This window comes from Aspergillus melleus (genome assembly GCF_016097325.1).
Source record: "Aspergillus melleus strain CBS 546.65 chromosome Unknown contig1, whole genome shotgun sequence".
Taxonomy (NCBI): domain Eukaryota; kingdom Fungi; phylum Ascomycota; class Eurotiomycetes; order Eurotiales; family Aspergillaceae; genus Aspergillus; species Aspergillus melleus.
Window position 1 is genome coordinate 4,098,925 of NW_025763370.1, and position 13,826 is coordinate 4,112,750.

The 13,826-nt window shown below is 50.9% G+C and overlaps 6 protein-coding genes across 6 annotated transcripts; 3 read left to right on the plus strand and 3 right to left on the minus strand.

Moving 5' to 3' along the window:
• Positions 1 to 1,674: 1,674 nt before the first annotated feature.
• On the minus strand, positions 1,675 to 3,346 carry LDX57_001457 (MOSC domain protein). Its single transcript, XM_046083101.1, has 2 exons — positions 2,002 to 3,346; positions 1,675 to 1,903 (listed from the first exon to the last, which is right to left on the minus strand). Exons 1-2 carry the CDS (start codon positions 3,296 to 3,298, stop codon positions 1,803 to 1,805), a joined length of 1,398 nt encoding a protein of 465 aa, XP_045939058.1. The 5' UTR covers positions 3,299 to 3,346; the 3' UTR covers positions 1,675 to 1,802.
• Positions 3,347 to 3,553: 207 nt separating this feature from the next.
• Positions 3,554 to 5,211, plus strand: LDX57_001458 (uncharacterized protein; the record flags this gene model as incomplete). Its single annotated transcript, XM_046083102.1, has 5 exons — positions 3,554 to 3,596; positions 3,685 to 3,898; positions 3,960 to 4,012; positions 4,064 to 4,767; positions 4,840 to 5,211. The coding sequence occupies 5 exons, from the start codon at positions 3,554 to 3,556 to the stop codon at positions 5,209 to 5,211; spliced, it is 1,386 nt and encodes a 461-aa protein (XP_045939059.1).
• A 193-nt stretch (positions 5,212 to 5,404) lies between these two features.
• LDX57_001459 (uncharacterized protein) lies at positions 5,405 to 6,430 on the minus strand (the record flags this gene model as incomplete). Its single annotated transcript, XM_046083103.1, has 1 exon — positions 5,405 to 6,430. The coding sequence occupies one exon, from the start codon at positions 6,428 to 6,430 to the stop codon at positions 5,405 to 5,407; it is 1,026 nt and encodes a 341-aa protein (XP_045939060.1).
• A 1,136-nt stretch (positions 6,431 to 7,566) lies between these two features.
• Positions 7,567 to 9,039, minus strand: pre8 (proteasome core particle subunit alpha 2). Its single transcript, XM_046083104.1, has 5 exons — positions 8,868 to 9,039; positions 8,787 to 8,806; positions 8,683 to 8,733; positions 8,009 to 8,614; positions 7,567 to 7,943 (listed from the first exon to the last, which is right to left on the minus strand). Exons 1-5 carry the CDS (start codon positions 8,909 to 8,911, stop codon positions 7,825 to 7,827), a joined length of 840 nt encoding a protein of 279 aa, XP_045939061.1. The 5' UTR covers positions 8,912 to 9,039; the 3' UTR covers positions 7,567 to 7,824.
• A 156-nt stretch (positions 9,040 to 9,195) lies between these two features.
• LDX57_001461 (E3 ubiquitin-protein ligase MARCH) lies at positions 9,196 to 11,064 on the plus strand. The gene is made up of 2 exons (XM_046083105.1): positions 9,196 to 10,172; positions 10,226 to 11,064. The coding sequence occupies exons 1-2, from the start codon at positions 9,351 to 9,353 to the stop codon at positions 10,364 to 10,366; spliced, it is 963 nt and encodes a 320-aa protein (XP_045939062.1). The 5' UTR covers positions 9,196 to 9,350; the 3' UTR covers positions 10,367 to 11,064.
• Positions 11,065 to 11,605: 541 nt separating this feature from the next.
• On the plus strand, positions 11,606 to 13,654 carry LDX57_001462 (uncharacterized protein; the record flags this gene model as incomplete). Its single annotated transcript, XM_046083106.1, has 2 exons — positions 11,606 to 12,232; positions 12,300 to 13,654. The coding sequence occupies 2 exons, from the start codon at positions 11,606 to 11,608 to the stop codon at positions 13,647 to 13,649; spliced, it is 1,977 nt and encodes a 658-aa protein (XP_045939063.1). The 3' UTR covers positions 13,650 to 13,654.
• Between the last annotated feature and the right edge of the window lie 172 nt (positions 13,655 to 13,826).

A 13,826-nucleotide genomic window follows, 5' to 3' on the forward strand; every position in this document is an offset into this window, starting at 1 on the left:
ACAATCTTTACACTGGGCTGGATGGGGCTGCCTCATAAAATGCTGCGAACACGATACTCTGCTTAGTTGTCCTTGGATTGCGGTCGAGTAATTGTTTGTGTATTGGGTGTTCAATCAAGGGTGAATACGAACTGGCTCAAATACCACAGTTACCATTACTATTGAACAATTTCTTATAATAGCAAGGCATTGTCGCAAGCAAGTGCAGTAAGGTTCTATGGTTTGATCAAGCTCCCCTGAGGCGACTTTTGGCACCTGCTAAGATGCCATCAATTTTAACTAGAAGTTTTCCTGTACTCATACACATATCTATCCAGATCTCCAATACCTTCCTCACTTCCTCCACCCCGTTTTCCATCAGTGGTGTGAACGGTACCCTTCCCACATTCTCCTCAACATATCTATAGTACCCCTTGAGAACATCTTTATTCACATTGACCTTCGTCACTCCCCTCGAAATAACCCTCATGAGCTCAGTACCAAAGTCATTCATACCATGCAAAACAATTCCAACATCGTTTTTCGCCGCAATACTTGGCACATTTTCCAACCGTTCCCAGTCGAGCTGAATCCCTCGCGCACCATACTCGCCATGGAGGTTTCCAAAAGAAGGTGCTATGAAGTCAACCCCTGTCTCCACAAATGCCTTCATTTCCTCAGCTGTAGTCATAGGAGGTTCCAGCTCTGCAGTATTACTGATACCATCTTCTCCGCCCTCAAGTCGCCCTCAATTCGCCCAGGTTGTGCCTCTGCGGACTTGCCATGAGCATGACAGAACTGTACGAGCTCTGCCGTTATTCGAAGATTATCCTCTTTCGAGCAGTGACCCATGTCGATCATTATACTGCCGAAGGGTAGGTTTACTGCAGCGTATCGTATAAGAGACTCGCCTTGGCCGTGATCCATATGAATTGCAATAGGAACGAAGGCTTCCTGTGCCAGGCCCGCCGCAAAACGAACGAGATGGCCGTTCGTGAATTTGACTGCCCAAGGGAAAAGCTGGATGATTAACGGAGAGCGTTTATGTTCCGCAGCACGTATGAAACCCAGGACTTGTTCGATATTGTATCTGCAGTCGAAAAACGGGTCAGTATCATCTTGGGGGCTCCTGGTACAGTAACCTTTGTCGGGAACCGAAGCATGAGCAAAGGAGAGCATAATTATATCTTACGCTTTGGTGGCTAAGGCGCCATATCCTCTTTTCTCGGCATCTTTTAAGATTTGATAATTTTTGTTATTTTCCCTCTGGTAGTTATCCATGATCGAAAGGAAAGTATCAATATCTTAGCACAGAAAACAAGCAGTTTGAGTGCTCGGCGGTCAAGTATATGCAGATTACCACGAGGATAGGCTTTTTCAATAGGGTTGAACAAACTGGTCTTCGAACCAGCAGATAATGCAGTCGCCTTCAAGCGCATTTTACCATTATGTGTCCCCTTATAGAATTCCCATCCGGAAGGGATGTGAGACTGGAACTTGCATTCCCCATTGGGAAACTCCGAGGCCGCGGGGGTGCTGTCTTAGCGATGGGGCGCAGTTGAGGATGTATAAGCTTGTTTTCCTTTCTTTTCTTTTGATGGCTAGAATATTTGCTCTAAGAATGTGGCAGAAATCGAGTATTGGAACAGGCTATCGCTGTTTTCTGTGATTTTTAAGCACAAGACTGAGGTGAGGTGAGTGCGAGGAATGAAAACTACATTGAATAGGATTGTCTATACGTATACCGCGACATTTATTGTACAAATTATTCCACGATATCCCCAAATACCCATATCATGGCTCTACGTGAATGCAGCGAGCAATTAGACACCCTCAACCTTTTCTCCCGGCGCTAACATCTTGATATAGAAATGCTCTCCCGTTTCCAGGACGGACACGGCGTCCCCGACTGAGAGGGTAAACTCTAGAGGCAACCAATCAGCCCAGTCCAGATATCCAATACCCAACTACGAATCTACGAAGAACACAAAGGTGTAATAGGAAGAAGACATGGGAACTCACCTTGAGCAGCCGGAACAAGCTGCATACCCAGTGCTGCATTCGTATAGTCACCGGGATCGATGCAACGATAGGATTTGAGCGTGCGATCGGGTTCATTGCGATGACGGATGCCGGTGTCCGGATCAACGTTAGGAAGCTTACAGCGCATGGTACGGCAGACCGTGTAGATTTCCACGCCGGCTTCTGGGTCTTTAACATGCTGGTTTGAGTAATGCGGTTGATCCTGAGATTTTGAGATGGAATTTGATGATGGTGATATCCAGATGCGCTTCCACTCGTCTTCCGCGTACGCCTCCGGACCCTGGATAATGATGTTTGCTCGGAATCGGCGGATAGATAATCGTGGGATTGACTCCGCGCATCTGGTGGCCACATCTTGCACGCTGGCTAAGTTCAGCATATGCAGCGGGTAGGCATCTGCGAAGCCGGTGACGGTCTGGAAGCCCAGCTCCTCTTTGCGTGGCGCGCAACGGAAGATCTCCCTGTGGTGAGACGGATCGACTCGGAAGAGGGTGACCGGGCCGCGAGGAGAAGAAGACGGATCTGAAGGACAGAGGAAGTCGCGCAGGGAAGAGGGGACATGTTGCGCGTAGTCGTAGGCGAATGGTGCATCTTTCCAGACCTTGACCGGGGTGGAAGGATATGTATCCAGACGGGATGCAGGGGGAGATAACGGGACTCGGAAAGAAAGGTGAGAGGGGATGATGCCGAGGAAGATTGCCAGTTTTCTGAGAGAGAAGAGGACTCCGCTGTCAGATGGACGTGGGTACTTGATGATCAGCACGCCTTGCGATTTCACCTCCTCCAGCTCCGCATGGTAGTCGTGGGCTGTCGGGTCTGGGACCCAAATCTCGGGGTGAATCAGCGCTAGGCGACAGAAAGGTCCTTCGCGCATGGTTCGCATGGTCCAGTGCGGACGTGTCGGCCCTGCATTGCCAGTAGACCCGGGCTGGGGGGTCATATACTCGGCAAAGCAGAATTGTCGGTCATATTTCAGTCCGGTGGGGACAACATCCCCGACGTCTAGCTCGACGCCGGCGCAGCTTTTGATCGGATATGTAAAAAGCGCCTTGATGCGCCAGGCGGGATTCCCATGAGCGTCGGTTTGGGATTTTGATACACCCTGGCTGTACTTGGGATCATATTCATCTTGAATATTGCTGCGGTCTGCCGAGAGACCAAGGCGGCGACATCCTTTAGGGGAGACGGGTTGTTTAGAGCGAAGATGAAGACAATAGAAGATGAGCAGGAGAATGAAGCCATAAAGGTGATTAATATCAGGAAAGATGAGATCCATTGGACTACTTTCCGTAAGCTTGGAATGATGGAGACCGACACTGCAAGGGAGATCAATCCGGGATTGAAAAAAAGTCCCGATGATCGGCTCCACCAACGCTAATTTCACCTCCGCCAACTCCTTCGTTATTACTTACCTCCCAAATCCTAGGTAGTCGGATAATTTCATTCAATAACTCAAAATGAAGTTGACGAATAATCGCAGAGTTGTATGCGCTGATTATATTTGAACTGTTTCCTGCCAGATTTCCTCATCATGAACAGGGCGGACTTCCTCGGCTTATCGAGCCAAGAACCACGTAAGTTCTCAAATACTATCTAATCTATCGAACTCTTCCCACATTTCTCATCAATATATCTAGAATGGCTATGTCTAACTGCTTGCAGATCGCGTGGTATCTTTCCCCGCCTCGCAGTCGTTGCACGCGTCTACCGCGTCGGCCACTGCCATCTCCACGGGTCTTGCGCGCCTAGACGAGGCGCTGTGTCCGTCGTCGCCCGATGACTTTCCAGGTCTTGCAGGCAAAGATTCCAAGGGAATATCCCAAGGCCATGTCACGGAAGTATTCGGGCCTCCAGGGGTCGGGAAGACCTCTCTCGCGTACGCTCGTCCTATCCCGTGTTTACATCGGATCCGCTGACGCGATATACGCTTTGTATAGCCTCAGCATCGCATCAAATGCGCTCCGGACCGGAGGAAAGGTCGTCTGGATTGGTACGCGCCTCGGTTCCCTCTCTTACGTCAAGCAGCTAACAACGTTTCTAGACACGGGCTCTCCCCTCCCCAAACCCCGACTCAAGGACTTCCTAAGCTCACGCACTTCCTCTAACCCCTCTTCCTCTTCCCCATATCCATCTCCCTGTAACACTGACTCCATCCCCGACCTCTCCCAAAACCTCCTGTACATCCACGCCCGCACCCTGCCCCATCTCCTCTCCCTCCTCCACCGCCCTCCATCCTCCTTCCCACCCCCCAACACAACCCTCCTAGTCATTGACTCTATCTCCGCTCCCTTTCAACCCTACTATCCCGCCCCATCAGACCTGAAAGCCCGCCTCTCAACCACCCGCATCGACAAATCCCAACAATCCTGGCTCGTCAACCGTAAATGGAACGTCACCAGCGATCTCGCAGCCCAATTGTCCAGACTCGCTACGACGAACCACATGGCCGTCCTGGCGCTGAATCAGACGCACACGCGCATCAGGGGCCTGCCACAAGCCACCCTGACCCCCGTAGTGGCGGGCGGGGGTTGGGAAACGGCCGTGTTTGCCCGCGTGGGGCTGTATCGGGATTTTGTGCGCGAGGGCAGCCAGTACCAGGGTCGGTATTCTGGGGGCGAAGAGGAGGGAGAGAGGCAGAGGAGTAGGTTGAGGAGGGTACGGTTTGCGGAGGTGATGAAGCGGAATGGGAAGGCTGTGATGGTGAGGAGGGAGGAGGATACGGTGGTACCGTTTTTGATTGAGCTGGTTGGTTTACCCCTCTCTCTTTCTCTCTCCTTGCGCAATGCGCACGATGGGTGAAGACTGACTGGAATGTAGGACGGACTTCATGCGCTTGATGAGCCTGGCCCCAGTCCTTCTTATCTAGTGACGACGGCGCAGAACCCCGACGAGGCTCCAAAGCTCATTTCGGGCCCAGACGTAGGGCCAACACAAGCACTAGAATCAGAAGCAGGGGAGGAACCAGAAGTGGGGCAGAATCCAGAGCATAATCCAGAGCAGGAACTAGAGCAGGAACCAGAGCAAGAACAAACCCTCCATGACGGAGGCCAAGAAGAACCCAGCGAACCCCTAGACGCTACAACCCGAAAACGAAAAGTCGATGAGATCGCAGACAGCCAGGACGAAGACTCGGACGGGGAGTTTGGGTGGAACGAAGACGACGATGTAGGTTTGTTAGAAAGAGAATAAGATCTACCATAAGCTCTATTGGATATACCGTAGCAACAGTCTATACCGCAAAGCGACTATCAAGCGACTATATTATGGTATTATTATTCCTCCGCAAAAGCTTCCTATATACTGTTTTATACTTTACATCGTAAGTCGTCGTCATCCTAGGTGTCCCCGTGCAATTATTAATTATAAGAGAGCAGACTTCGAATCAGGCGCGGATGTTGCCTGTGCGCTGATCAACCCATGTCGACACTTCCGTCATCGTCACGATCTTTCCGTTCGCCGTCCTTCGAGGAACAGCTTTATTTTCCTGTCGGGATGGCCCACACGCCAATGCACCGGCCACCGTGCAAAATGTCATATTCCGCGGCAGTCTGGACGACTCGGCTAGCGGAATCGGGCTATGCCCTGCATCCAGCGAGTTCAACTGCACCGCGTTCTCGAGCGACGACGGCCGCTGGTTGCTGTGGACCACGTCGACGAGCTTGCCGAGAACCGCAAATTCAAGCTTTAGTTTGATGCTATAGATGGCGCCTTTGAGCGTGATTTGGACAGCATAGTAGTTGGCGTACTCCAGGCCCAGGAGTACCAAGTCCATGACGAACATCAACACGTTGATTCCCACGAGCTGGTGCATGATCTTTCGTTTGGAGGGCTCCGACCCCAGCCGGAGCATCTTGACGGTTTCCCACACGTACAGTGCCGAGATGATCACTTCTTGGATCGTGAAGCCGGTCATCTGCAGCTTCTCCATGATATTGTATCCCCGCACAAAGAGGCGTGGTGGGTTGTCGACGTTCGAGCCATAGGTCAAGATAGTCGTAGGCACATGAAGAAGGAAGACGTTGGAAATGATCATGCAGAGGACGCGCCGAAGGATTCGTTCGTCACGAATAACCAGGTGAAGACGCGAGTAGAGGACGAAGGATTGACCCGTGACCATGGTCCACCAGCCGATGCTGAGCATGGTAACCGACAGGATGGAAGTGGCGCTGGTGAAGAACTTCAACAAGAAACCCAAAGAATATGGCACCACTCCGACGCAGCCCGAGAGGAGCAAACTCCAAAAATAAAGTCCTCGCCAGCGTCGGAAAGTGGACAGGACGAGAACCACCAGCTCCACCGCATTATAACAGGCGACGGAGATAAAGAGGAACAATGTTGCTTTGATGCCGTCCCCACCGTTCTCGAGCACACCCGATATCCCATCTAACGGGTCTTGAGCAGTTGCCATATCTTTTCTGGCCAGTGTTGTGAAACTCAGAGTCGGATGAGTTATAAGGGGGTTGTCATTCTGCTCCCAATATTAGTAGGCGCCCAGAGCCATCCCTCCCAGGGCAGGGTCATTTATTTAGAAACCATCTGGAAAAGGAATGCAAACCATTCAAAATTGCCCCAGAGTCGAGCATCCCCGCGGGCAATCACTATACTTTCAACGCGCTCTCGAAAGCAGGGAGAAAGACACAGAAGAAAGAAAAGAAGAAAGGCCACCGTACTGTGGAATCTGCGGTCGCATCCACTCCCTTGGCTGTTCTCGCATCAACTAGACACCATGCTAGGCCCCAAGCCAAACAAAGGAGCCACTGCTCTGACAACGGTCGAAGACATTGATGGAAAACATAAAAGCAAAAAGAATGGTGGTGACAGTGACTGCAGCGGCGGCGGCGGCAGCAGCAGCAGCAGCAGAAGCAGCAAAACAACAACACATTAATCGAGAACAAAGATCTGACAGGTGCCTGCACAGTGCAAACAACGATGTTGGTGGTACAATCTCGCTTCCAGCTGTTCATGGGACCCTTCCCCTATTATTATAATGACCACGCTGCGTGGCCCTAGCGTAGATCCCCCAGACCCAATCCATTGCTCGCATACACCCGAGGGAGGCACGGCCTCCTGGGTTTTATTTGTTGTCGGGATGTTAGGCACAAGGATTCGGGCTAGTCCAAACCGCCATCGAGAAAGTTTGGGGCCAATGTTAGATTATTGGTCCAATGCCGCTAGGACAAGCATCAGCAAATTCAAATAGATTTAGCGCCCATAGAAAACAAGAAACGAAAATGTCCCGACCGTTCAGCTAAGCCGATGAGCGATGAGTGGCTTTCGTATTTCCCCTTATAATTTAACGTCGGGTCATTGTACTGCGGGGAGAAGAAAGCCTCAGGTTCTCTCGTCCGTGAAAGACGCCATCGTTGAATTGGAAACCGACAAGTCGCAGCTAAAGGGTTGCCTGTGTGACAGAGATGCGGTGACCCGTTCGTTCAGCACGCCAACAACCACAGAATCCCGGCGGCAGGAAGAAGAGGGAAAAAGAAAAAAGAAAAAGAAAGAAAGCTGTTTCCAAGCTGAGCGGCTTTCCGGCCTTTCCAGACCGCCCGTCACATGGTCTGGCTATGACTACATTTGGATTCGCTTTGATGAACGCATGCATTTGCATCTCAAGACATTAATGGGCAGAACGCCCTACTCTCGCATCACTTGTAGACCTTCCACAGGTCTCTGTCATAACTGACCAATCCAGAACTTTACGGTTCATGTGCTATATGTATTGTGCCCGAGAACCTTGCAGACTCGATAATGTCTATTAAACTAGAAGGTTCGTTGAATATCAAATGTCCAAGCGCGTATCAATCATAGGTTGGTCAGGTAGTCCTCGATCTCCTCCTTGGTCAGCTTCCTGAATCTGGGTCCCCGAGACTCTTCGACACCCTCGTAGCCAAGCAGATGATCAGCAGGAGGGCCAACAATGCCTACAGATCGGTCAGTAAGTGGTGTATGCTTTACACAACAGTGTTAGATCGCCAGATTAACTCACCCAGCTCTATCGTGTCCCCGTTCATTTCACCCTCGATGGTCTCCTTTAGCGTCAGAAGGGCGATGTGAATAGCATCTTCGAGTTCAAGACCCTCGGTGTAACGCTTCTCGAGGAAGGTCTTCGCACTCGTGGCGTGCTTGCCGATGGCCGTGGCCTTCCACGGGTAGTAACTGCCGCTGGGGTCGACCTGGTACAAGCTGGGGCCGCCCTTCAGGATACCGCCCGTCTTGCCCGTGGCCTTTCGAGACTCCGGGTCCTCGTCTTCGCCCTTCGCTTGTTCCGACTCAGGCTCAACGCCCTCGTCCCAACCGGCAATCAGCAGACTGACACCATACGGTCGGACACCACCGGACTGCGTTGCCTCTTGCACCACGCGGGCCACGTCCTGCACCAGGATCCGGGTAGGGGGGTATTCGTTGTAGATGCGCTTGTAGCCGGTGTGAGACACCTTACGAGCCTTGTCGACCAGCACGCGGTAGTCTGGACCCATGCCAGCGTAGACCATACCGATGTCGGGGGTGATTAACGAGATCTTGGAGAGAGAAGGAGGGTCGATGAGGGGCGAAGACGACTTCTTTTCCGTAGCAAGGACGATTCCGTTTGTGGCTGATCATCGCAAAAAGGAAGGTCAGTAATGGCTCGAGCCCGCATAAGGAAACCCGCATCGGACACACCTTTGATTCCAAGGGCAGTCACACCCGAGTTAACGGCGTTCAAGGCATATTCTGTACACGGATTAGTATTCCAATCACATGGCAGACGAAGCTTGAAGCATTACCAATCTGAACCAGTTTTCCACTGCGGGCGGATGTTAGCTACACGTATGTTCCGTTAGTTGCTAGCGGGAAGCTCATCTTACCTGGGGGAGAAGGTGGTCAACGAGAACGAATATCGGTCAGCCATGGAGACGGATTTGTACCTCCACAAGCTCTGGAGGGGGGATTTAGAGAGGTAAGGAAGATGGACAAAAGTCTTTGGAAGATAGAAAGGGGTGGTGGGGGATCCAAAGTGAAGCTTTCCTTTGATCAGAGAGTCCGGAGCAAGGCGACAAGATGTTGACGCAGTTGCTCGATGCCAAGCCGCGTCTGGGGCGGTGACGGTAGGCGAGCGGCTAGCGTCCCTTCGGCGCGCTTCTGTCTGTCTCCCTCTCTCCACACCTGTGTGCCATATTTTTTTTCCTCTTCTTTCTCCTCTCCATGGATTTCCCCTCCCGTCTTTCCATCTGTGTCTACTCGCGCATTCTCTCTCTCGACACATAGCTTCACTGTCTATTAAGCCGGGTCGCAGGGAGACCTCGGGTACTATATTATGACCATCACCTTTGAACACGTCATTGGACAGAATGGACCTGCACAGTGAGCCACGCTGGCGTTGGCCTGCAAGCTCCTCATCAAATGCTCCTGTAAACACGGAGACAGAGGAAACGCCCGGAGATACTCACAGCGCCCACGATGCGGGTGCTCCCCCCGAAGCTTCTCAGAAGCATTATCCACCTCGCGTCTGTCGCATCTGCCTAGAGACCGTGCTGCCCACCCTCCACCCTCCAGCGGAAAACCTCCCTGGGTTCCTCCAAGGCCAACCCCGAGTTGTCTACGAGTCGGAAGATCCGGAACTTGGCCGCCTGCTTCGTCCGTGCAAATGCAAAGGATCCTCGCGATATGTCCATGAGGGTTGCCTCCAGTCCTGGCGACACGCGGATCCGGGGTATGGCAAGAGGAATTACTGGCACTGTCCCACCTGTGGCTTCCAGTATCGGCTTGAGCGTCTCACCTGGGCGCGTTGGATCAGTAGTTCTTTCGCACAGTTTGGATTGACTTTGAGCATTTTGATTTTCACGGTGTTTCTTCTTGGTTTTGTTGCTGACCCCATCATTAATCTTTACGTGGACCCCATGGAAACCATCTATTATTCGGAGTTCTGGGACCCGACAGTGTCTGATGTTCTACCGAGCGACCGAGGTCCTTCCTGGTTTGAACATTTCTTCAAGGGATTGGCCTCCCTAGGCGTCCTGTCCTTCATCAAAGCTCTATTCGCTTTATCGCCTTGGCAGTGGTGGAACCTCCGCAGCTCCGGCGTTGTCAGTGGTGGTAGAAACACTGGTAGGAGCCGAGCTGCGTCCGTGAGCTGGATAGTTATCTTGATCGGCGTCGTGACCTTTCTCTGGGTAAGTTGGCCCCCGTCATACTCCGATGCCTCCAAATGCTAACTACGTTGCAGGCAGTATACAAAGGCGTAAGGAATTGGAGTCGGAGAACGTTGGAAAAAGCTGGGGAACGAGTCATGGACGTTCCGTTGCCCGACGATGACGATGGTGATATACACAACGATAGGTCCGAGCAACGTAGGAAGGATGATTGATCATCTCTCGACCTTCGAGTCGCGAGTCTGTCTCGATCTCATAGTTTACGAACGTGTCGACTCCGAAACCCATCGCACTACTTTAAGTTGACACGCTCCTTTACAATGACGTGCTGATTAGTCAATGTGCGAAGAACGAGCCGGCTCTCTTAACCTCTGGGTATTGTCTGAGAAGTTGAATGGTTGGAAGAAACGTTTTGTTTCATCCTCTTTCATTCCTCTTTATACACCAGTCATTACTCTTAGGGAGAGCCTTTCTGCAACCAGATCCGAATAGTCGTTTCAAGTAGTGAGCGTTTTCGATCGCGGTGCAGTACATACATACTCTCGGATAGTTTAATGTCAACTTTGTTCATGAAATTTCATGTACTAATATTGGTAGATCTCCTTTCAGGCTACCATCGAACGTAATCGTATGAGCAATCCTACATTTCCTGCCGGTGAAAGTCTGCCTTGCACCGGCAAGCTTCGTCCTGGCCAACCTCACTCTTTCGCTAGGAGCTTTGAGGGATTTTGGGCTCTTGCTGCGGATGTTTCGTTTCTACCGATGCTTGTCTCTAATTCGCAAACCTTGAAGTTGAAACGAATGCACCATCGATTAGATGTCTTGATGGGACCAAAGCTATATGCAGTTCCATTAATTCAAGCCCAACCTGCAGTCAATGGCCAATGTGCAACTATCGACAGAACATACTAGCGTGCCCATTTCGACACTGACAAAAACTAATAGAATGCTGTTTGCACCCCTAATATTCCTTTTCTCTCGTTTTCAACAATTGCTCGATAGAATACCAACACCAAAACAGAAGGTTTTCACATAAACTTGAGACTTCTGTTACTACGTTCATACAACTGGTGCCTTTGGTATAGTGGGCTTAGTGCAAGCATGCATTCTCTTTCTCAGCGGAGGCTGGAGAAGCCCATGGGACAGAACCCTCATATTCATAAGGACCCCTGTTGGTATTCACTGTCAAGTGGGATATGTCAAACAATTACCTCGCGCACTTCCTCGCTCTCTATCCATACATCTCTTTTGCCTTGTCCCTTAAACTCCTCTTCTCATCCATTCTCTCGCTCACTTCATCGTGCTTCTATACCCTCACCCTTTCCTGTTTGTATAACTCAATCTATTCGATCTCTTTTCTTGGCAACTGTTGTTCTTTATTTTCAGTTTTTGTCATTCTACTTTTTCCAGTTCATCTTGTGCACGGTGCCTCGTTCCACATATTTCAAGTCAAAATGTCCAACAATACTTCTGTGCCACCGGGCGTTCTAGCCAGGCAACATCTGGACTATATCATTCAAGAACAGGCGCGCCGTGACAGAAGACTAAACATGGCTGATCTTCGTGCATTCTTTTACAAACGGTGTGTTGAAATACGACGCCCTGCTGAAGAGGAGCATGAAGAAGATGTCACAAGCTCGTCCGCCCAGCATCACCAGCAAGTGGATGTTCTCGAAGATGCGGCATTTCCTGAGTTCAGCCTTTTTGGACATATCTATACTGATATTCCCGACACCGACTCGGATTCTTCCACAGAAATCTTTCCTTTTGATGAAGTCTCCCATGAAGACTCTCCGGTTAAACCTACTGTTGATGCTCCTGCAAATGAAGCTTCCACTGCGCACACTGTTAGTGGGAGTGCTCCAACTGGTGGAATTGCATTCACAAAGACATCGATCATCGATAATTCAACTACTTCTGAGCCTGCTTCTGAAGCAAACGAGTGGCTGGTGTTTGATTCTAAGGAACCGGTAGATCTCTATGACACTGCTTACGAGTCTGATCAGTTGGAAAAGATGGCCATGGAAATCGACACTAGTGCACATCAGGACGCAGTATCTACTAGCAAGGAGCACACAACAGTGAGTCTCACTTGCTCTAACCCACAGAAGCTTTCTTCTCTTCTCAACTGACCAAATCCACTTCTAGACCCCTCTCTACCCTAACCTCCCACCTACAAGACCAATCTTTCCCCACGGAGAGCCAGATCTCAGCGCCCCTGAACCCTTTCCCGCCTACTGCGAGTCTTACAAAGGCGAGGGCGAAGCTTCTCATTTCAACGAAGACGTCGAACAAGCCTACGCTTACGCACTCTCCAAAGTTGCAGACGAAAGAATCCGCTCGGAAGACATGTCGTTCAGACACCCGAGCATGACTCCCTTCGCGGGTCACGGTCCTCATCCCAGCACCTCTCCCAGTGTCAATCCCGAATTCAACCTTCATCAGGGTGCTTCTGGTTGGCCTATCACTCCTGTCCGTCCTCGCACTACCTCGCGCTTCTTTCCTAGTGGCAACACTCCTACTCGTGCCCCATACGCGACCCAGAACCCGCTGAGCAAGCCCATCGTCGTGACTCATTCCATGCGCTCGAGCGAGATCCTCGGCCATGCATCTTCTTCTACTTCCGCGCATCCTATGCTTGCGGCACAGCCAAGCGATCTTGCCTCGAAGTACAAGAGAATGGCCCAAGAAGCCGTCCGTCGTGGCCGTGTGTCTACCGCCGACAAGAAGCACATGGCCTTCAACGCGATGACCGAGATGCTCCTCGATTCCGAAATCAACGACGAGCTGAGAAGCAAGTTCAGCGCGCTGTCCAACGACGTGCTTCGCTTGGAACTCGATATCTTTCAGACCCCCGAAAACTCGACCGGCTCGTTCGTTGGTCCGCAGGTCATCGAGCAGATTACTCCGATCGCTCACGCTTTTATTGAATATCTCGGATTCCTGGATCAGACCCTCCAAAGGGAGGAACGCGATGCCCAGGCCGTCAAAGCTGCCGTCGTCCAAGCTTCCTCTGATCAGAAGGCCTCTCCTGAAATGAAATTCCGCGGTATGATTCGGCCCATCTTGAGGTACGCTACACAACACCCAATCTCATCCATCCTACCTCTCATTCCCGGCTCAAAGTCCCAGCTAATCAAATGTTCTAGAAACCTGAAGCGTCCTCGCCCCGCTGAACACCGTCTCCTGCAGATCTTCATCGACCTTTACGATGCCTACGTGTACAGCGACTTTTTGAATATCTATAACTACCAGATCATCCACGACACCGTCCTGTACGCCGAGCGCATGGCCGTCTCCCGCCTTCTCATTTCAATCTGGACCATCCTACAGCGGACGGTCGACAACTACAAGGCCATCATGGTGGTCAATGATGAACTAAAGGCCCAGTTCATCAGTCCTGCTATGGGCACAGTTGCCAATTATCAGGCAATCTGGGACGATGAGAACGTTGCCTACCAGCAGGAGGTGGACGGGGGGGTTCGTCTCGGGGCGTAGAGGGGATGATCTTCTTCTTTCCTTGATTCATCTCATTTATTTTTATATTTGACGTTTACCTACCTGCTCTGCTGTCGTTGTCTTGGTTTCCTTTTCTTCTATTCCATTTTTGAAAACAAAAACACTTGGAAAACAAAACCATTAAAAAATGAAAAATTTGTATGTGTCACTAAACAC

What these genes read in the sequence shown, in the direction of transcription:
- LDX57_001457 (XM_046083101.1), bottom strand. Translation starts at nt 3,298, where the DNA reads ATGGATCTCATCTTTCCTGATATTAATCACCTTTATGGCTTCATTCTC. An exon ending in GCTTGTTCCGGCTGCTCAAG is followed by an intron (nt 1,904 to 2,001) that starts GTGAGTTCCCAT and finishes GGTTGCCTCTAG; the next exon opens with AGTTTACCCTCTCAGTCGGG.
- LDX57_001461 (XM_046083105.1), top strand. Translation starts at nt 9,351, where the DNA reads ATGGACCTGCACAGTGAGCCACGCTGGCGTTGGCCTGCAAGCTCCTCA. An exon ending in GCGTCGTGACCTTTCTCTGG is followed by an intron (nt 10,173 to 10,225) that starts GTAAGTTGGCCC and finishes ACTACGTTGCAG; the next exon opens with GCAGTATACAAAGGCGTAAG.
- pre8 (XM_046083104.1), bottom strand. Translation starts at nt 8,911, where the DNA reads ATGGCTGACCGATATTCGTTCTCGTTGACCACCTTCTCCCCCAG. An exon ending in TTGACCACCTTCTCCCCCAG is followed by an intron (nt 8,807 to 8,867) that starts GTAAGATGAGCT and finishes ATCCGCCCGCAG; the next exon opens with TGGAAAACTGGTTCAGATTG. An exon ending in GACTGCCCTTGGAATCAAAG is followed by an intron (nt 8,615 to 8,682) that starts GTGTGTCCGATG and finishes TGCGATGATCAG; the next exon opens with CCACAAACGGAATCGTCCTT.